Below are 22,567 nucleotides of genomic sequence, written 5' to 3'. Positions count from 1 at the left end.
TGCATACTGGTAATTGCAAAAACCTGGTGCACTCAACATTGAAGTCCATTGGTTGGTTGAAGAGAAATGCCATGCCACACAACAGGGTTTCATTATGTGCCTTTACTTTGAAAACTTCCATAACCCCTCCCCCCAAGTGTGTCCCGTGGAAAACTGGACTGCAAACCCAAAACCCAATCACAAGGGAAATTATAGAATCCAAAATAAGTGATTTCATAGTAATGGGGGAAAATAATAATAAACTGTCCACCAATTAAGCCTTCACTTTCACAGAAGAAAATTAGAAACAAAATTAGAAAATTGGAAACAAGACATTTAAGTAAGCGCATACTGTAGTTATGTACAGGCACAGAGTGCCATTTTCATGTGTGGACAGGGTGAGAAAGATCTTTATTTGGATCAAAATCTTTTGACTTTGGCTTTGCCATCTTCCTTGATCTTCCATAACGTGAGTTCCATGCAAGCAGCTGAGTCTTCTGCAGTGTCATGGCCAGAAACTGAGAAAGAGAAAGTAACATATTAACACACAAGAACCAGGTCAACACACCTCAGTCTTAACCACTTAAACCCTATATTTGTTGGCCGGGCGCCCCCAGGGGTCTATACCAGGTACCCTCTTTTTCCCCCTATACAGCAAATATCTTACAGAACAAGCTTGTATTGCTATTTTCGATGAATGTTGAACGTCCCAGAATAAGGATGCTAGGGTTCATGCGGTTAACATCTTTACATGTGGTGGGGCGTGAGTACAAATTGTGTTGCTTTATATCGCTGCATAATATTTGCGTTAAACCAGTTCAAAAATATATATTTTCGGCCCTTTGTGTCAAGAAAACAATTTTTCCAGTGCAAGTCACATACAGACACAAATTTCATATCTGTAATTATTTTATCATCAGATTTCCATCTACTCCTTTATTGTTTGGGGCGGCCATAGCCGAGTGGTTAGTGAGCCCGCCTAGGGAGCCAGAGGCCCTGGTTGCCCCAGGTACGATTCCAGGCCACGCCAGCATATGTGTCGGTGAAATGAAATTTGTCCCTGAGCAAGACTCTTAACCCCTAATTGCTCACAGGCCCTCATTGGAAACAAGCCCGCAAGGACTTTCATGAACGTCCTGTTAAAAGGAATTATCCTTATCCTCATTTGAGACGGCTTGAGGAAGGTTTTTGCGACCAAAACTATGTGTTTTCAATAACTTCAATGCAGAAGTAATAAGTTTGTGCGGGAATTAAGTCCCAATTTGCGAAACACAGTGAAAGCACACACACACACAGCAAAATTATGATATTTAGGTCATTCATCATTCTAAACCTACAATTCTGCTGTTCTACATACAGTCAACCAGTTGAAGAAATCGCAGATTGAGGCTTTAATCTTCGCCTTTATGAAATATATCAGAGACCATTGGGGTTCATTGCTAATCTGACCAATTAAAATACTCTTTAATCTTAAAATAACTATTTTAGTATCTACTATTACTTTAGGGCTTGACTTTACCAGCCTCAGGAGTTAGGGATATGCTTGATTTACCCTTGGTTACGTGCCGTGTCATCCACCGAAAACAGCAGACCTACAAGCTCACAACGCGTGCGACGCATTGTGAGTTTGTAGATCAGCAAATTTCTGTCCGCGAGACCGGCACGCAAGTGTAAGTCATCCTTTAGAGAAAACCAAAAGTTAGCAAAGAGAAAGATGTGTTGGACTGTGTGGAATCCAAATGACCGAAATCAGTCGTGGCGACTGAGAACTTAAATCCATGATGACTCCAGTGAGTATTTGGTGGCTGTTGTCCCGTGACCCACCACTGTCCTGGATGATCCTCCTGAGGTGGTCTGCAACAAGGGTGTTCAGGGCCAACTTGTTAGGTGGACCCAGACGGTGAGGGAAGACCACCGAGATGTCCATAACCAAGCCATGGATCAACTAAACAGACAAACGAAACCAAAATAATTCAAGGATCCAGAGATCAATAATAATGGTGTATGTATGTAAATATCCAGATTTTCCGTTTGGTTTAGTTTTTAACTTTCCTACAAGAACATAAATTATCCTTTTTTTCTTAAATAAACAAAGAAAGAAAGAAACACATTTAAAATATCTGAAATACGGCTTATTAATTCATAATGTATTTGTAAGTTTGAGTTCCTGGGAGACACAACCAAGATATTGTGAGAACGTTGCAAGCAATCCTAGGGAACGCTTAAGCCTTATAGGCTACTGAACTCACCTTCAGGGCACAGAGGTCAGATTCCAGACTGTGACCGATCAGAATGGTGTCTGCATGGATGAAACTCAGCAGGGTCTCCTGGACCTCACTTATGGAGGTCTTGATGCCATTCATGTCGTCCTCACTGATGCCTGAAAACCTAGCCATTCAGGATAAGGTAAATACAACTTATAGGCTTTCAGTGTTTAAATAAAGATCAGAGTAAATTAAAATCCAATCATTTGGATCTTGAATTTCCACATGGGAACAGCATGGCTTCAGCCTGATCCAAGCCCCATTGACGTCCATTATAAAAGTGAAGTTAAATATTTCATAACACATAAAACTTGTAGATTTGCTATTTTTGCCAAATGTTCGCCCCGAATAGGGATGCTAGTGTTCGTGGGGTGACAAGAAGAAGGCCGAAATCTTATGACATTACCTGGTGTTGTAGTCGATCACTTCATTATCAGGTCTGATGAAGGTGTCATAGATGACCTGCAGGCCGGAGTTTACCACCGTCACCCTCGACAACTCCAAACCTCCAGTAGTATAACACTGACAACACAAAATGGACACAACAGCAGACATCATTCATAATAGACTGATAAGACAAAATGGACATAATGACAGACATCATTCATAATAGACTGACAAGACAAAATGGACATAACGACAGACATCATTCATAACTAGAAAAAGTGCTCCTCGGAGCACAAGTCTCCGCCTGGTCAGGTAGGTTATTATGGCCTCCTGGTGGCGCTATAATAGGCCAATGTGAAAATGGTGCCATTTCTTCTTAGGCCTTTCACGGCAATCGGACACTGCATTCATGATTTGAGGCATTTTGTTCCAAAAAAGTGGTTTGCTAAATTAGACCAGCTGGTGGCGCTATAACAGGCCAATGTGAAAAGGGTGGCATTTCTTCCTCGGCCTAGTGGGAATGTGTGTGCAAAATTTCACGGAAATCGCACACTGCGTTCATGATTTGAGGAATTTTGTTCAAAACGGACCTATCCTGCAAACTTTAGAAGCCAATGTTAGCCAAGTAGGATAGAATATGAAATATCGGACACATCAATCTTGATCACATGACTATAGAGATACTGTGTACCGATTTGCGTGATCTTTGAACAGAATCTGAAGGAGTAAGAGCAAAAAATGTGTTTTACAAAACTCAGCCTCCTGGTGGCGCTCTAAAAGGCATATGTGAAAAATGCAGGGCAAAGGTTTTTCCTTGAAAAATGTGGGGCAGAGGTTCTGCTGTGGCATCCAGGGAGTGTGTGCGCATTTTCACAGCGACCGGGCCAATGGTGGCGGAGATTAGCTGCTCACAGACAGAAGGGCGGACGGACACACGGAAACACGGAAGGACGGACGGACGGACGGACAGGGGGCAAAACATACTCTCTAGACAATAAATCCAAGAGATTTTCAGGGCCTAAGGCCAACTGTGACAGGTGGATGTGAATCAAGTCACTTTGAAAGGGATAATGAGAAAGCTACTTGGTTTGGAAACTATTCTAAAACAAGACAGTCAGGCAAACAGGTAACTGCACCCAAGAGGGAATCCCCACTTGCTCAAGGGAGATATTGGGCTTATCAGCTTCAGACAGGGCTATATGTAGGGAGACTGCCAATTTGAATGAGAATATAACATAAAAGTTTTCATTGTGATACTGATGAACATAAACCTAAACCTTCAGCATGGCTTAACAAATCTAAACAATTCAATGGAGAAGTTAAAGGCATTGTCTGAGTTTGTTTTTTAAAACAAAGCATCGGCCTACATTAAAGATGACATGCACACTCCTGCCAGTGCACTTGACCCAAGTTACTGGCCTTACTAACTGGAGTTGGTCCCCAAGCGCTGCACTGTGGCTGCTCACTGGACAAAGGTCCTCAAGGGGACAATAAAGTATATCAAATATTACCATTTCACAGTTCAGAGAGTAGACCCCAGGACAGCTCTTATCGGAGGCTTCTCTGGGTCGGGTGGCCACAAACCCCTCCAAACTCACTCCATCATGGACATGCAGCTGGGGAAGACAGAGACACAGGAAAATGTTTTTAACATTTTAAGGAGCAAATGAGAGCAACAAAACAGTAAAATCTTAATTGTATATATTATAACATATATTTCTTTGTTAACTCATTCACTGCCACAATTATTGCTGGCCGCGTTTGCCCACTGCCAGAGATTTTTCATCGAAAAAAAAAAGTACTCAGGAGCCGAGATACAGATTTTTTAAGTTTTAAGTTAACAAGGAAGTGGATGGGAGTCTAGATCTTTAAACAATCATATCTCCTTGGTCTTTGGGTCAAATTTGAAACAAAAACTAAAAAAAAAAAATACATAGCTCTTACATAGCTCTATATTCCTATACTAATCATTGCTGTATTATATATACTGTATATACCTCCCCCCCTCAAGCTCTTTATTAAACAAAATACATTTTCAGGTTTGGATACCAATTTTGTCTAATCAGGAGAGAGAACTCATACAGGATACAGTATAAACCAGTGAAATTGGAAGTGATGAAACAAGGAAAATTAGCTGACAAAATTGGAACACTATAAAATTGAAGCTGATAAATGATCGTTGTGGGGTTCTCTCTACTGATTGTAATTTCTTTACTTATCCCAGCCTGAAAATGTATTCTTCTTTTTTTACAAAATAATTATTTGCGTGTACAAACGTACACATTAATTTATTTCATTTGCAACTCTCAGAGTTACAAATGGATAAAATATTAACAGAGTATTTTACTGGGTGGTTTTGTCAACTCATCCGTTTTTTATTTACCTTGAACACTTGGCAGCCAGGGGCCCCAATCACTGCCTGACAGCAACTGTAGCGTGTTTCCACCCCACCTGGGACTAATGACAGTTTGATAAGATGCTCAATTCATTAAGTTTTTACTGTAATAGTTGCCCATATGAAAAGAAAAGAAAGACACTCCCAAGATATTCAATTAAATTCACTCACCTCTCTTCTCAACTCCTTTTCCATTGTGGTAATTGCATTCTTCCTTGCGGGTGTGTTTTCCTGTCTGGTTCACAGAATACGTGGCCCCACACCGACTGCAAATTTTCTTAAAGGCTTTTGCCGGAATGAAACATAAAGGCCTCATCATCATAAATGTATGGAGTCCCTTATTGCAAGCTTAGTATGGGTCAAGTGTGCCCTCTGGTGGTGTATTGAGAGCAAGGCATCCTTTAACAATTTATCAGGGAGAATCTATAAACCTTTTGACATTTTGAGATGAGATAGCTGGATAAACATACACAATGCTGTGTGCCAGCATTGACATGTCCTGTACAGTTAAAAGTGGTGTAAGAGATATTATTTTGTTAATATAAGTGTTAAATAGCTCTGATACTAGTATTAATTGGTGTTTGTTCAGTAGCACGGGTTTCCCTGTCTCTTCAGTGAAGTGAAGGGAAGTGATGAAACAAAAAGGGCAGACACATTTTAAACTAGAACTCTATATAATTTAATCAATTATCTTTGTGAACTTATCTCTCCTGATTAGATAAAATTGGTATCCTAACCTGAAAATGTATTCACAGTTTACCAAAGAGGTGGAGAGATGGGGAGACCTGTTACTGAACAAACACTATCTATAGCAATAATTACAATCAAAATAGAGCTTTAATAAAATAAATACACTTTTATAAAGTGTATTTATTTATTTTATAATATATAATATCTTTATAAAAAGCCCCCTTTATATAAAGATATACTCAACTTCATGCTGGAAAACAGAAACGCCTCAATGAAAGAGACCCACAATAAATGTCATTACACTTCAGCTGCATTCACCCATCTATGACATGTCAAAGTGTCTGTGCAAAAGGATCCATCACTCTCAAGGTTAATTAATTCATAAATAAAGTGCTTACGATCTGTGGTTCCTCTCTTGTCAGCAAAAAGGGCCGCACTACCAGGTTTCTCAGGGTGTTGGAGAGGATAGTTGTTCTCGATCAGCCTCTCCTCAGTCAAAACATACTCCTTCAAACTCTCGTACAATGCAGCATCACCTGCTAGGGAGTAACCAACACACACACTTTAACTTTGTTAATATCAAAAGTCCTGCTTTTATAAAACGGGAACAAACTAAATGCATTTAAAAAAAAATATGCTGACCGTTTCTTGTGTGTGCTTTTACATTGAGTGGAACTTTGCCTCTGGACATTTGAGAAAAAGCTTCATTTTCACCTGCGCAAAAACGTTTAAAATGTTAAGTACACTCATTGAACCAATGTGTTTTTTTATCAGCATGTTTAACCCATTAAGACCGGGAACGAGTCATTTTAAATTTATTTGGCTATTCAAAGATAGCAGATATACAAGCTCGTGCCGCGCTATGAGCTTGTAGATCTGCTATTTTTCAAAAATCGCGAAAAGGTCTTTGTTTTATTCTTTTTCAAAAAACTGTTATGATTTAGAAAACATTTTTAGAATCGCCTCAGGGTTAATGGGTTAAATCGCCAGAGCATTTATTTCCCGTCAACAGATCCACTGATCCTTGGTTCATCTCACCTTTAACAGAAACGGTACTTTGGCTTTTCAATTTCTTCAGTGCATTCACTGCAACACTCAAATATTTCAGCTTGTTGGTGCTGCGATTATATACACTCCTCTCCTCTGCAACCGCCTGCAGGCATTTAGATGGCAATTTAAAATATTATTGTAGGTAATAATATAAATATCATACTCTAATTCATCAGTAAGACAGGATGACATTTGAAGGGAATGCCAGTTCTTGCACAGACCTTTTCAAAAGCATCGTTGACGCTGGGAGAGGTTTTAAGGAGCTCCTCCGTGAACATGTTGACGTAGCGCTGTCTCACATCATGTGGAACTTTCTCCTTGACATCAGCAGGCTGCTTCATCTTACGTCTCGCGGCCATGGGCTTTTAAGGACACAATTAATTTGAGATTATTTTACATTTCTTTAAATCTGCACACCATAACTTTCATCTCCTACTCAGGATTCAAAGGACAGCAGAATCAAAATGTCTCAATAGAAGTTCAGCTAGACCAGCTACAACCACCGCAGTTATATCATATAGATTGGTCAAAACAACCTTTTATTCACTAAACCAAATAATGGTTTGCAGCTTTAACCACTTTCAACCAGAATGTTATTGTACAGTATGTGAGAATTGTCACTGTAAAAAAAAAGGAAAAATGGTAATAGTAAATAGCGAAAATTGCTCACAATTTGAATGCTTGTAGATTGGCTATTTTATCCATTCATCATACAAAGAAATATATAGGGCTGAATTGTTACATTCTTTATAATTGTTAATTGGACCCCAATTGTAATTTAGGATAAAGAGTTAGTGTTCTTTTCTTTTTCAACCTCTCCTTTCAAAGTCACTCACCTTGGCAGGGGCATGGAGGGCAGCATGTGGAACAGAGTGAGAGGCTGCGCTTGTGTGTCCTGACACGGGATTGGATGTTGATGTATGCGGAAGGGTCGGAGTTGGGGTCCAGCGGTGTGCTTGCACAGGGTTGAGCGTAGCCGGACGGTGCGCATGCATGGGAGTGATTGGCGTAAGGATTGGGGTAATGGCGTTGGCGAGGGAAGCGATGGGCAGAGGATAGGTGCCCTCTGGAAGGATGAAATGAAGGTTGTTGCCCACTTGAATCACAGCAGTGCCCACTGGTATGCAATTCACGTAGGCTGGGAGAAAATTAAGAAAATACACAAGAAGAAATACTGTGAATCACATCATTTTAAAACCAGCACCGTCTTATCTCGAATACACAAAAGATTACAATCACACTGAGACACATTGCTACAGACACAGATCCTCTTGGCAAACAATGCCTTGGCAAACAGGTGCTGGGTTCACAGAAAGCGTTTGTTTGGCTGCCAGCAGTACCAGCGCTCTTGGTTAAAAGCACTGAGGAGCGATGAGACTCCACGTATTCCGATGAAAAGTTGATAATAATATTTTAGCTTTCATGTGTATCTAAAAAACGCTAGAAACACGTGACACGCCATAACAGAGCAAAACAATGGTTTTGTTTGCGACACATTTCTAGCGATGCGTCTCAGACCTGCGTGAACATCCCCCAACCCGATTTGTTGGCTTACTGGCTGTGTTTTGAGAGAGGGGAGGGTGTACAGCGGCTGGCTTCTGGTGAGAGGAGCTGGAGGCTTGAACTCCCTTCATAGAAGCAGACCGTGTGGGTGCACTCTGCTGTAGCTGTGGGGTCTTGGAGGTGGTAAAGAGCTGGGTTGTGGTCCCTGACCCCGATGGTTCCTGCTGTAGAGGGACTAGCATCTGGGGCTGAGGTCTGCCGTTAGCCACTGGCTGCTGAAGTTATCAAGAGTTATCAATTAAAATGTCTTATATAGGATTGGCATTTTCCAGCCTTAACCACATTAACACTGCCAGCCCTATAGTGGGCAAATGGTCTTTTGGACTTTTCTGTTTTACATATTTTTCACAAATGGATAAAAAAGCAAGCTGACAACATGTTACGATGCAACTCACTGCGAGCTTGTTGATTGGATATTTTCGCTATATGTAAGTACATAGGGCTTAAGTGGTCAAGTGCCAGTCAATTTAAGATCTAATTTTAGCCATGAAATACCTACCTACCTCAATAGGTTTGGCTAAGTGTGACATCCCATTCTTCTCTGGCAACACTTTGTTTTTTAGATTGAATTCTGGCATCTCTGTTTCGGTATCTGGCACCTGAAACACATGGAAAATAAATGTTCTCATTAGTTCTATATAATTCCAAATGTTCTAAGACTGTTATTCAGTTTACAACCGGTGTATTAGAGCAGTAGTTTTCAAACTGATTGTGCTCAAGGCACAAGTCAGAATCTCAAGGCACACCTGTATTCAGTGAAAATAGCAGATGTATAAGCACACAATGCATTGCAATCGGCTGTGAGCTTATAGATAGGCTATTAGCAATATTTTTTTTAATGTGTGGATTTATTTTTTTTATATTATAAATACATGGCCAAAATAAGGATGCCAGATTGTAAGTAGGTAGTTAAAGGTATGGAATTCACCACTGTAATGGGAAATGAATGTGCAAAAATGATGTAGTAAATTCAAATAATATTCATAACTTTTTATCTAGTTGTACAGTATATATACACAGTATATTGCATTAATAATGTGTGGTTGGCACAAAATCCCAAGGCACACCTGGACTTGTCTGACAACACACAGAACCACCGTTAGATTATTCTTACAGGTAAATTATTCTGCTCTGTAGCTCCCTTCCCCCTGCTGTCCTCCATGAAGATTCTGTAGCATTCTTCCATCGGGTCACTGTCTGACAAGTCTGCATCAGAATAGTTTAACTCTGCCTCATCCAAGCTGGAGTCAACTTTATTTTCAGGACCTGCTGCTTCTGATGAGAGTTGTTCCATCTGTTCCATCCCATTGGTTACCTGCAGGGTTTGATTTATAAAAAACAACAGAGGGGACATTTCCTTATATATAAATACTTCCCTCCCCCCCCACATTTTGACACATTTTCCCAAAATAAGGATGTCAGGGTTAATGTGATTAACATACATGATCAGAAATCAAACATATCAGACAGTCTAAATTTCCCAAAAGCAAATGCAAGTAGCCTATTTAATTCATTCCAATATCTCCACCGGCCATGAAAATGAATGAGCAGAGGCATGGACCCCCCCCCCCCCCCCCCCGCCCCTGCCCCCAGCTAATTGAAAGCCTGGTCACCTTTGCCTGAACAGAGGTTGACGGCACATGGAGAGCGTGACCAGCAGTGGATGTCGTTTCCTCAATGTAGTTTTCAGGTGAAGTGAACGCCGTTGCTGCTCCTAACAACTGCTCTGACACTTTCAGGCCACGTGATGGCACTGATGTTACACTCTGCATGGGATGCCTGATGTAGTTTGGGGCCGTGCACTGGGGATGCTGCTCAGCTTTCTGAGCTTGCAGGGGGAGTCGATGGCATGAAGTGTAGGAGGACATGACCAAATCCGTCGGAGGCGGTGAGGCTTCTCTTGGAGCGTCACATGGTGGTGATGGAGATGGATCCATTTCCTCATCGGTCTTCCTTACGTCCTCCTTGATGACCAGCTGCTGATGATGGTGGTCTTGGGAGGATTCTGATGTTTCAGGAAGACCCTGAAGCGTGACATCCCAACTGCTCTCCGCCACACACTCCATGTCTTGGGAGCAAGAGTTGACCTCCTGGCTTTTACTCCTCAGGTCTTCCAGACATTTGGTTAAATCGTCAAACACTCCTGCGTCACTTGGTTCACTCCTACACTGCTGGTACACGGAACCACGAGAGAGGCATTCCGTGTCGTCTTCCCAGTGTTTGTCATCTATGTCTTTTGCTTCACGCAGAACAGTTGGAGCAGGTTTGAATTTCTTGACCTCGACGACTGTGTCCTGTGATTTGGTAGTGATGCCATCGCAGCGTCTTTCAGCTCGACTCCTCTTTCTGGCAGGAGACGGGGGGATGTCAATGACGAGGTCGCCCTCCTCTTTAAAGTCATCAACTTGTTCAGGACAGGGTTCCACAGCAAGACGGGTCTCAAATGTGGACAACTTATTTAGGTGATTTGATGAAACGTCCCTTTTCGAGACACACTGTGCAGCTTTCACTTTCTGGTCCTTACCAAAAGGCCGCAAGCCAGCAGAAAAGTTGGACAAGGGGTCATATTCCAAATCAGTCCTTGGTTTGGAGTTGTCCACAACATACTTGCTCTTACCGCAATGTGGTTGGGTGCCTGCGAGTGAGGACGGTCTGGAACTTTCACCATTTACTGGTTTGCATATGGTTTCAGAAGTCCTCTTACTGTCTGACTGCACCGACTGGTAATGAGACAGTCTCCTTTGCTCTACAGCGACTTCATTCCTGACAGTTTCGATCTGCCTGTTGAGCCACTCCAGCTCTTCCATGCAGACGCCTGTGGTCTCGCCGGCGTTCACTGAGGCTCCACTGACAGCAGCTCCGTGGCAACGCTGCTGGACTCCTGTTTACAGAAAAAAAAAAAAACGGAATTGTCTCATCAATATCACTGACACAAGTGACTTAACCACTTAACCCCATTTAGAGGGAACACCAATATGTTGTTGATATTGTTATGCCTTTCAATCCAGGAACCCCTTTGTGTAACATTAGCTGTTGCTACATATATATCTACCGTACATATTTATTTGAAGACATTTTTGAGAATTTTTCAGAAAACTTGGATTTAGGTGTTTTTAGAACTGGCCTCAGGTCTAACAGGGAGGCACCTTCAAAACAAATATCAAGTCTGTGAATGTACTGTACATAAAGATGCATGATTAATAATTAGCAATGGATAAATTAGTCACTAGTGCTTTTAACCTGAGATCTGATGGAAAGGTTGTGTACGTAATTCCTAGATCTCATACAGTGTTTGGTGAAACTGCTTTTAATGTGTTTGCAGCTTCATCATGGTGTGAGCAGAGTCATCTCAAACTGGGCTCTATATTGTCAGCATGGAGGTTTTTTAAAATGGGATAAAGGACTACTTGACCCCTATCTGCACATGTCCTGGCAATAAACCACTAAATCAGAGTATGTGAAACGTTGTGTGCTGCTGTTTTGACCAAGACTCCCTTGCACATGAGATGTGTAATCTCACTGGGATTATTCCTGGTAAAATAAAGGTGAAATAATAAATAAATAAATGGCACTAAGGCAGAAATGCTTCTGTCATGTAGCCTATATAGTATCCATGCTCCAGTCTAGCATAAAAAACAATTGTTGTCTTTTTGCTTAATTGTTGACCACCAGTGCTATTTAAAAAACGTTTTTATCGATTGGTTTATTGTTTGATTGATCCGAGTAGGCAAAGTCACAGAAGAGCAGATATGAGTTAGCCCTGATACATGACTGTCATATATCATACGACAGTCATGGATGAACTTCAACATAGCTTTTGCACTTCCTCCCTTTTTGGTCCGTACATCTACATAAACGTTCAGATTTCAAATATAAAGTGCTGACCCTATGGCCACAGATATTACAATTATGTACGGGCCCTCAGAAGTACTTCTGTATTGCTCAATAAAAAGCATTTTAATCCGATCGGTGGCCATTTTCTCATAGTGTTAGTGTATCAGAGTGCAATACACCTCCCAACCAATAGGGTCACGTGGTTGAAAGCATATGGAGAAAATGGCCACCGATCGTATTAAAATGCTTTTTTATTGAACAATACGGAAGATAAGGTTACTTCCGAGGAGCCGTACACAATTGTAACATCCATGGCCATGGGGTAAGTATACTTTATATTTGAAATCTTAACGTTTAGGTAGATGTACGTACGGGCCAAAAAGGGAGAAAGCGTAAACACTATGTTGAAGTTCATCCATGACACGGTCATGACAGATCGTCTTGTGATCCATGGCTAGAGTTGTGTATATTAACAATAAGCTACTCACCTGCAAAGTGACTTACTGAAGGTTTATACATGGCACCAAACACACCCCTCGCCTCTCTGCCATCATGTTGGTACAAACAATGGGGCCGATCACACAGGCCACGTCTTAAAGACGGACAAGTTATTGATCCAAACAGACCAGACGAGGGCAACATCAGTGGAGAGAAATATGAATGATTATGATGTGATAACATGTGGCTCAGAACGGGGGCTCCGAGTGGACATGGCTGGCAGGCCGGGACGCTCGATCTGTCCTACCTTTATAGACTCCAGAAGTAAACACTAAACATTCATGCGCGCGCGTATGCACACACGCAAGCACGCACCCACCCACCCACGCACGCACTCATGCACTCATGCAGGCATGCACACTTTCTTCTTGTGTTGCACTAACGCCTCCAGAACGGTAGGTGTCACTGATGCAAAAACTAAAGAAAACGGACCAAGACTGTAAACACAAGACACTGGTGGAGCGACCAGCAGCTCTGTCTGTGTCAGATTGTTCTGATTTTCACATCATTATAATAATTATATATAATAAACCTTCTGTTTGAAATGGAGAGCAGTGATGAGGATATGGATGATGAGGATGGAACTGAATGGACGAGCAGCTTCACTGATCTGCAGACCAACAACACTTCAGCCGCCTGTGGTAAAAATGCAGCCTATTTGGTAGCCCTGAAACATGACTCATACCATGACAGTCGTGGAACCACTTGTTCCTGGTTTGCGAATGTTTTACATTTACAACTGCCACATCTACATAAACGTTCAGATTTCAAATATAAAATGCTTACCCCCAAGCCACGGATGTAACAAGTTAAAGCGCATAGTCTAAGTACCCGTATCTTGCGTATTGTTCAATAAAAAGCATTTTAATCCGATCGGCGGCCATTTTCTATTTTTTTTTTATTTGTTATAATGTATCAGATTGCAATACCCCTCCCAACCGATAGGGTCGCGTAGTTGAAAGCATCGGAGAAAATAACCGGCGATAGGATTAAAAAGCTTTTTATTTAACAATACGGAAGATACGGGTACTTAAACTGGTGCACTTTAACTGGTTACATCCGTGGCTTGGGGGTAAGCACTTTATATTTGAAATTTGAACGCTTATGTAGATGTACCAGTTGTAAATGTAAAAAAAAACACAAACCAGGAACAAGTGGTTCCATGACGCTTGTGACCGTCATGACCGTGAGCGTCATGTGAACCATGGTTACCTATTTGGTTCCATTCAGTGGTGTAAAGTAACTAAGTAGTAAGTACATGTACTCAAGTACTGTACTTAAGTAAAGTTTTGAGGTGTTTTTACTTTACTGGAGTATTTCCAATTTTCTGTACTTTTACTTCTACTCCACTACATCTCAGAGACAAATGTACTTTAGTTACTAGTTACTTTGTAGATTTTGATTATTATTACAAAACGTTAACCACTTCAGCCCTATACATTTTGGCCATTTGAACATAGCCAATCTATAAATTGTAGATTGGCTATTTTCAAGAGATTTCATTACTAGAAAACTTGAAATGGGACATTCTGCATAATTTTACTTTTGGTACTTTAAGTACATTTTGATGCCAATTCTTTTGTGTTTTTACTCAAGTACATTTTGAATTCCGGACTTTTACTTATAACAGAGTGTTTCTATATTTCAGTATTGATACTTATACTTAAGTACAATTATTTTTTTACTTTTTCCACCACTGCCTATTTGGTTCCATTTGTACAATGTCAGAGTTACAGAGTAAGGGTACATTTGGTTCGTAACTATCAATCAAATGGACCCTTAATCTGCTTTGACAGTATACAAGTTGGTTCCTAATCCTAACCATCAATAATTTTGCTGGGGACCCCCAGCCCCCCATCAAGGACCCTTGGGGGTCCTGAGGACCCCCCCCCCACTTTGAGTACCCCTGCTGTACAGTATGTAAATGAGACAGTTTAAATTGTAAATGTCAGTCTTCCAAGCAGAGCACTTGGGAGTTTCAGGTGGTTCTAATAAATAATACTTGTTAATAATAATGCTCTTTTTCAGGGGCCAGCAGCTTCAGTCAGACACCACGCAGTCACAGAGTCATCGTGCACTTTGATATGGACTGCTTCTATGCACAAGTTGAAATGCTCAGGAACCCTGCACTGAGGAATGTGCCTTTAGGTAAAACATTATAATATCTATCTATTGCCTTCAACACATCTACCAAATAGGTTAAAGTTGCTTTAAGTGATATTTTTGTTTTACCGAAGTTTTCTTTAGCTCTTTTAGTAAATAGAAAATACATGTTCGGGTGGGTCACCCATTTCTGCGTTTCACCACTTCCACTTTCACGTTTTTATTCTTTGTCCTGTATTAGTTTTCTCTCCTGATTGGTTGAAATTGGTATCCCAGCCTGAAAATCTATTTTCGGTTTACTAAAGAGCTGGAGAGACGGGGAGATAGCAATAAATAAATAGCAATGTTTACTATGGGACTACAGAGCTATTTAGCTTATTTAAATAAACACACAGTATATATTAATTGTAAGGCTTACACCAGTGATTCTCAACCATTTTAATTTCAAGGACACCCAGTTTAACCATTAAGCCACAGACTCCCATTTGATAAATCTTTTTCTGTCTTGGTCTCCAAACAATTTTTTATTGTTAGGCAGTAGGCACGCAAGGCAAGACACAAGGTAAATCAAAGGCAATCATGTTACACATGATTTGGTCTGATTATGGTCTGTCATTTGGCCCAGAATTCCTTTAGTTTATAATAATAATAATAATAATAATAATAACAATACATTTTATTCATAACACACTTTACATTCTCACGAATCTCAGAGTGCTACAGATTAAAAGCAAGGCATAAAAACAGCATATAGGCAACACAAGTTTATGTATTGTTATAGAGATGACACTGAACTCTAAAATAACCATTATTGTTCTTGAAACCAGTCATTTAACTGTGGACTCCCTGGGACCCCCTCAAGGATCCCTGGGAGCCCCTGGACCCCACATAGAGAACCACTGGCCTACACCCTCAGTGTTAATTTAACTCTGAGGCTGTACAAGTAGACCATTTGTATATTCTCAGAGTGATAAATGGAACACAGAGGATTTGACTGTGTAGAGTAGACTATAGTTTTTGTTTTATGATATTACAGCTGTGTATCTCATGCAGGGATTCAACAGAAGAACATCATAGTCACGTGTAACTACGTGGCCAGGGACCTGGGTGTCACCAAGCTGATGTATGTGACTGATGCCAAGGAGAAATGTCCTCAGCTGGTGATGGTGAAAGGAGAGGACCTGACGCATTACCGGGACATGTCTTACAAAGTTACAGGTGGCCACCAACAGGAGATTCTATTCTCTTGTATATTGTTGTGTTCTGATCTCTTTTCTATTCAGATTTGTTGTTTTAAGGCAAAATTATAACCTATCAAGCCATTGACGAATTTAACTAATCTGTTTAATTGAAATTTGAAAAAAGAATAATAATAAAATAATTGGGGGAGTTAACCACTTTCAACCTGGTATCCCTAATTTAGGCATGTCATTATAGGCAAAACATTAAAAAAAAATAGCTGGTCTACAAGCTCACAATTCATCACAATGTGATACATTATGAGCTTGTTGATAGGCTATTTTTGTGTGACAGGATTTGACGAAGTAAAGAACAAGGCTAATCGGAGTCATCGATTTAAGCGATAATTTTCTAAATCTGAATTAGTTTTGCATCAATAGTTGATACAATTTTAATACAAAGTATTTTTAAATTATATGTAAGTTATCCATAGAATAATCGTTGAGAAAATAATGGATAGTTGCAGCCGTATAAGTTATAACACTAATCTATCACAGGCTGAAAGGTACTCCTATTGCAAATTCAACTTCTCTGTTGACATGGCTGAACCAAACACTCACGCACTGTCTTGTCCTTCATCCAGAACTGCTGATGTCCTACTGTCCGTTAGTAGAGAGACTGGGCTTTGATGAGAACTTCATAGACATCACAGAGACGATAGACAACAGGCTGACGGGGACATCAGAGTCTAACGGCTATTCGTTCAAAGGCCACGTCTACAACCATGCCGGTAGGTTGTGTTCCTGCATAGATGTAGAGTGATGTGTAGTTCCAAGGATGCTCGAGGCTCACTGAAACCAGGAAACGAGTTGTGAAACAAGCTGAGGAGGCTAAAATGATCACCAAATATTTGCATTCTTTCAGTTTCCCACTGCATGGAAATTCAACCTTTTTAGATATGTGTCTCCTAGTTTGAAGAATACGAATGTAAATCATCAGCTCATGTAAGATAAAGTCAAAGGTAAAACTTATTTTTTTGTTGTGTCTTCTCTTTACTTCTCAGGCGAGGATGTGAAGGCCAGCGATAACCCACGATTGGCTTTAGGTTCTCGCATTGCGGCTGAGCTGAGAGCAGCTATCCACAGCAAACTGGGTCTGACTGGCTGTGCTGGCGTTGCCACTAACAAGCTACTGGCCAAACTGGTGTCGGGCACCTTCAAGCCCAATCAGCAAACCACCCTGCTGCCAGAGAATCTCAAAGACATCATGAGCTGTCTAAGTGGTCTTCGCAAAGTGCCAGGTATAGAACCTCAGGTTTTGCATGTAATACACTCTCATAAAGTGTTATATACAGTATCGAATTATTTATATATCATTTAGCCCATTCAATCCAGGAACTCATCTGTGTCATTTTAGATTTTAGCTATAACCATTATTTTTATACTTTGGCTATTCAAAATAGCAGATCTACAAGCTCATAGCGCGGCACCGAGTGCTGCGCTACGAGCTTGTAGATCTGCTATATTCAAGATATTTGCTAATCTTTGAAATATAATATTTCTTTTCAAGGTTTATTGTTTTTAAAAGATTTCTTTGGGGCTTTTTATGCCTTTTTTATTTTAGAGAGGGATAGGGAAAGTAGGCTGACAGGAAATGGGGAGAGAGATGGGGGTTTGACACGCAGCAAAGGTCGTCGGGAATGGGAGTTGAACCCGCGACACGCTGTCTGTCAGGCTGGCATTGCAGCCTAGGGTGCCTGGACCGTCACGCTACGGCCCAGGACTCAAGCAAACATCTTTGACTCAAATCTTTGCTTCTGGAGGTCCCTGGAACAAAGTATTTGACAAATGTTTGCTTGAAAAAATATATATTCAAAGATTCGCACAAATCTGTAAGATTTGCAGATCTACATGCTCATAGCGTGATACTCTGTGCTGCGCTATGAGCTTGTATATCTGCTATTTTTTAATAGCCAAAGAAATCTAAATCTGACAGAGATGCTTCCCGGGATTGAATGGGTTAAATATATTTGGATTGTTTACCTTTTTGCTGTCTTTCATCACCACCCTCCATTTTAAAAGTGCTATTAAATATTATCTTCTTAGGGGTGGGACACCAGACCAGTAAAAAACTTCAGGCTCTGGGATTGGTCAGCGTACAAGACCTTCAGCTCTGCCCTTTGACTGACTTAGTGAGGGAATTTGGGGCCCAGAGTGCTCAACGCTTGCAGAACTTAGCCCTGGGGGTCGATGACTCTCCTGTCACCCCGACTGGGCCCCCACAGGTAGGACAGGACATAGTACGTACTCAGTTGATTTGTAGAACAAAAATATTTTTTTGTGATCAGCTTTTTGATTTTGTTGTCAGTCTCTCAGTGATGAAGACTCCTTCAAGAAAATCTCCTCGACTAAAGAGGTTTTGCAAAAGATACAAGACCTACTAAGCAGTCTGGTGGAGAGGTGGGTCAGGTTTACAAAATGTGTACTTTGCGTTCACTTACCAATGTACTGTACTGTAAAACCTATAAACCAGTGTTGGGCAAGCTACTTCGGGGTGGCCGTAGCTGAGTGGATAGAGAGGCCGTCTGGTAATCAGAATGTCACCGGTTCGCCTCCCGGCTCACCCATGTTGAAGACATGGGTGTAACAGCTCCCCTTGAGCGCTCATGATAACCATCTGAGCAGCCATCAGTTGGTTGAAGCTGAAACAGAATTTACCCCGGGGGAGTAATAAAGGTCAACCTCTTTACTTTAAAAATGTAGTTAACCTGCCCACACACTGCACGGAGGCTGGGGGTTCGAACCCACCGCAGTAGTGCATCAGGCTTTGTCGAGTGTCAATTACGAACACAATTGGCCCGTGTTTGGGGGAGGGAAGTCGGGGGATATTTGTCACTGCACGTACTCCCTACGGGCTGGGGCGGCACCTGTCAGCAGGGAGTGTTGGACGGGAGGAGTAGGACGGAGGCTCTACGACGTCCTCCCGGTGGGGGCTCCTCACTGGCAGGTGAGGAGCCCCCACACACAAATGTGTGTGGCGAGGAATCAATTGACACAACGACTAAATTGGGGAGAGAGAAACATTTAGCCCATTAAGACCTGAGGCGATTCTTAAAAAAAATCAAAATCCTAACAGTTTTTGGAAAAAAATCCAAAACATTTTTTTTCTAGACTTTTCAAAAATAGCAGATCTACAAGCTCATAGCGCGGCACTCGGTGCCGCGCTATGAGCTTGTATATCTGCTATTTTTGAATAGCCAAAGAAACCTAAAGTGACACAGATGCATTCCAGGTCTAAATGGGCTATTAGTTAAGCTGCAGTTCTAGTTACTCTTCATAAAATGTACACTAAAAGCTCTCTTACGCAAAAAGGTATTACATTTTAGATTCTGTCCCTGAATCTAACATTCTTCTGCATTTGTTTGGCACAAGGATGCACAAAGATGGCAGACAGCCTCAAACCTTCCGACTCACCATCCGTAGATACTCTGCAACCAACAAGTGGTTCAGTCGGGAGAGTCGCCAGTGTCCCATCCCCAACCACATAGGACAGAAGGTCACCTCAGGTAGGCAAGAAACTGTATAGACAGGCTGTCTTTCAGGCACCTGTGAGCGTTAGGTTGCCTCATATTGTATAACCTTTTAAATGTTCTCAAGAGAAGGGATGCACAAACTGTGGGTCAGGATGCAAACTTCGGAGGATATATCTATTTATTTACGACATTGTGCTCAGCAACATTAGAATCACAATGCATGAGCCATAGTATATTATGTTCACTTTTAACTCATTCAGTGCCACTGGACGTCTAAGACGTCCGTTAATATAAGCCCTGAGTGCCACTGGACGTCTAAGACGTAAAAAAAAATTCAGAACCCAAGATATCATGATTTGAAAATATTCTGCTCCATTCACTCTTTGTTTAACTTCTTACTGAAAAAGGCTGTATCTCGGCTCCTAAGCACTTTTTGGGCGGTGAAACCGCCCCTATAAGTGAGATTTGGAAAAATGTACAAATATCCTGGGCAGTGAAACCGCCCCTAAAAGTGAGGTTTGGAAATTTGTACAATTATCCTGCGCTGTGATTGGCCAATCACAATCTATTCAGGACTGTGATTGGCCAGTGTCACATGACACATGTGCATAGCCCTATATAAGCAACCATAACTTAAAAAAAACAATTAATTTGTTTTTTTTAAGTTATGGTTTTGTCCATCATAAAGAGTGTTTCAATAAATATTCAGTATTGTGGTTAGCTAGGAAGACACCGCCCACTTCACACAGGGTGTGATTTTTTTTTACAATTAATTTTGGCTGTGGCACATAAATAAGCCGGGCACTGAATGAGTTAACAAACTGAATCTGTTTTTAAACTGAATTAGCTGATAATCATGTGTTCGTTCTCTGGTATGTGCTACAGCACATGCATTTGTTTATGTATTTTAAGCGCAGGCTTTTCTTGTTTGTCCCGACATTATAACTCGATAATATTGTCATAAACTCAGATTTGGTGATGTACATTATAACATTCAATATACATTGTGTAATTGTTTTCATTAGGTAGCACTGATGCACTAGCCCAGCTGGTCACCATGGCCATGAAGCTCTTCCACAAAATGGTGGAAAGCGGCACAGCCTTCCACCTCACACTCATCAATGTGTGCTTCACAAATCTGCAGTCCAGAGGGGCCAGAGTCAACGGCACGGCCTCCATAATCTCTTTCTTCACATCTCCTAGAAAAACACAAGGTTCTTCGCAGAATCAGGTAATACTGCTTAGCTTTTGAAGTTTGAATGCTTGCTTATATTGAATATAAACGTACTTGCCGTGAATTTTGTTGCCACTCTGGAACGTTGGCTATTCTGATGACTATATGAATCTATAAGCTCCATAAAGCACAACCTAACTTGTGTAGTGTGTTTTGAGGGTTGTGACTAGGGGTGCAACAGTTAATCGAGCTAATTGATTATAAAGAATAATAGATTTTTATAGAATTATCGATGTTGAAAAATAGCCGATGTAGCTCACAACACGTCACATCGTGAAGCGGTGTGAGCTTGTAGATCGGATATTTTAACTATTTTTGTGTGACACCATTGTATAATGTAGTATAAAATATGTCTTGAGTAGTCAATCAGACTAAGCGTTTTTAGTCAATTATGATTTTTTTAAGTAGAATTTGTCGATAATAATCCATAGAATAATCGCTAAGATAATAATGTGTTGTTGCAGCCCTAGTTGTGACTTCAGTTGCCTTAACTCTCCAACAGAGTGACTTGTCTCAGAGTGGGAACAGCCACTTGGTGGATCATGGGTTTGGATATGACCTGGAGGAGCAGAGCAGCACAGAGGAAATGTGCGCTCAAGATGCACTCCCAGAAAGCCCTCCCAGTACTAAAAGAAAGCTTCCAGGGTTGTCAACGAACCAGGGCCCTCTGTGTCAGCAGGAAGTAACACGCAGCACCGTGGATTCGGAGATCGATGAAAGGAATAGCGCTCAGAAGTTGAAGTGCAGATTACCCCCGGACATTGATCCAGAAGTGTTCGGGCTTCTTCCTGAGGATATTCGGAAGGAACTGTTATCCCCTGCTTACACAAACGCCCTCCGTAACTTCAACATATCTACCGGCAACCAACCTGCCACCGGAGCAACGTTGGATATTCAGCAGCACCTTCCTAAAAACAACCCACCTCAGCCATGTCCCGCTGACTACCACCCAGATCCTTGGGAACATGCTGAGTCGCATCATTTTAAAGACAGAAAAGAAGGCGCAATGGGCTTTGTTTCATGTGACAAACCGACCACTGCAAGACACCAGCTGCCTCCAGGCCTGAGCACGTCACCAACAGGAGCTGTCACAGAGAGCAGGACTTCAATGGAATCCCAGTCGTCTGACTGTGGATTCCCAGTAGATGTGGACCCTACAGTGTTCTCTGAGCTTCCACCCGATGTCCAGAGGGAGTTGATGTCTGAATGGAAGCAGCAGAGACCAGCGCTGAAGACCCCCTCGGCCTCTTCCAAGAAACAGGGGAGGAACTGTTTGAGCAAAGACAGAAAGGCTGCAGGCAAAGGCAGCCAGGCTAACAGCTTGCTAAATTATTTCAAACCCAATTAGAGTTTTTGGTTCTGGCTGCTAAATTTCTTCAAACCCAATTCAATTGTTTAGGTTGTTCTGGCTGCTAAATTATTTCAAACCCAATTACCGTAGATTTTTTGGTTGTTCTGGCTGCTAAATTACTTCAAACCCAATTAGATTTTCGGTTGTTCTGGCTGCTGAATGACTTCAAACCCAATTTATGTTTTGGTTGTTCTGGCTGCTAAATTATGTCAAACACAATTAGAGTGTTTCTGGCTGCTAAATTATGTCAAACCCAATTAGAGTTTTTGGTTGTTCTAGCTGCTAAATAACTTCAACCACAATTAGAGTTTTCGGTTGTTCTGGCTGCTAAATAACCTCAAACCCAATTAGAGTTTTCAGTTGTTTATCTATCAGAGTATCTTAGTTTTTTGTTTCAACAATGCCAACATTGATAAGAGTTGGTTGTGTGTAAATAAACTTGATTATTTTCTGAAACAGTTGACAGTTTGCTTTAGATTTTGCTCAAGCACATCTTGCCAATGTTGCT

The 22,567-nt window shown here is 41.2% G+C and overlaps 2 protein-coding genes across 3 annotated transcripts; one reads left to right on the top strand and one right to left on the bottom strand.

Annotated features, from left to right (window-relative positions):
* Positions 1-105: 105 nt before the first annotated feature.
* Positions 106-12,681, bottom strand: LOC308089048 (uncharacterized protein; the record flags this gene model as incomplete). The annotated part of the gene is made up of 17 exons (XM_080433626.1): positions 106-497; positions 1,804-1,924; positions 2,229-2,367; positions 2,650-2,765; positions 4,142-4,246; positions 5,014-5,087; positions 5,197-5,310; positions 6,114-6,254; positions 6,358-6,429; positions 6,754-6,868; positions 6,987-7,127; positions 7,602-7,903; positions 8,321-8,543; positions 8,832-8,927; positions 9,443-9,643; positions 9,942-11,209; positions 12,651-12,681. The coding sequence occupies 17 exons, from the start codon at positions 12,679-12,681 to the stop codon at positions 400-402; spliced, it is 3,357 nt and encodes a 1,118-aa protein (XP_080289752.1). The 3' UTR covers positions 106-399.
* A 417-nt stretch (positions 12,682-13,098) lies between these two features.
* On the top strand, positions 13,099-22,549 carry poli (polymerase (DNA directed) iota). 2 transcript variants are annotated; one of them, XM_080432996.1, is made up of 10 exons: positions 13,099-13,301; positions 14,689-14,808; positions 15,817-15,981; positions 16,586-16,732; positions 17,006-17,242; positions 18,048-18,226; positions 18,310-18,401; positions 19,374-19,507; positions 20,500-20,705; positions 21,211-22,548. In XM_080432996.1, the coding sequence occupies exons 1-10, from the start codon at positions 13,205-13,207 to the stop codon at positions 22,054-22,056; spliced, it is 2,223 nt and encodes a 740-aa protein (XP_080289122.1). In that variant the 5' UTR covers positions 13,099-13,204; the 3' UTR covers positions 22,057-22,548. The 2 variants fall into 2 exon arrangements, with proteins under 2 accessions (XP_080289122.1, XP_080289123.1); XM_080432997.1 differs by lacking the exon at positions 15,817-15,981 and having other exon boundaries at positions 21,211-22,549.
* Positions 22,550-22,567: the final 18 nt, after the last annotated feature.

The sequence above is a fragment of the Gymnoscopelus braueri genome (genome assembly GCF_963280865.1).
Source record: "Gymnoscopelus braueri genome assembly, chromosome: 7".
NCBI lineage: Eukaryota > Metazoa > Chordata > Actinopteri > Myctophiformes > Myctophidae > Gymnoscopelus > Gymnoscopelus braueri.
The sequence above is the reverse complement of the archived record's forward strand: the minus strand, read 5'-3'. Positions and strand labels throughout refer to the sequence as shown.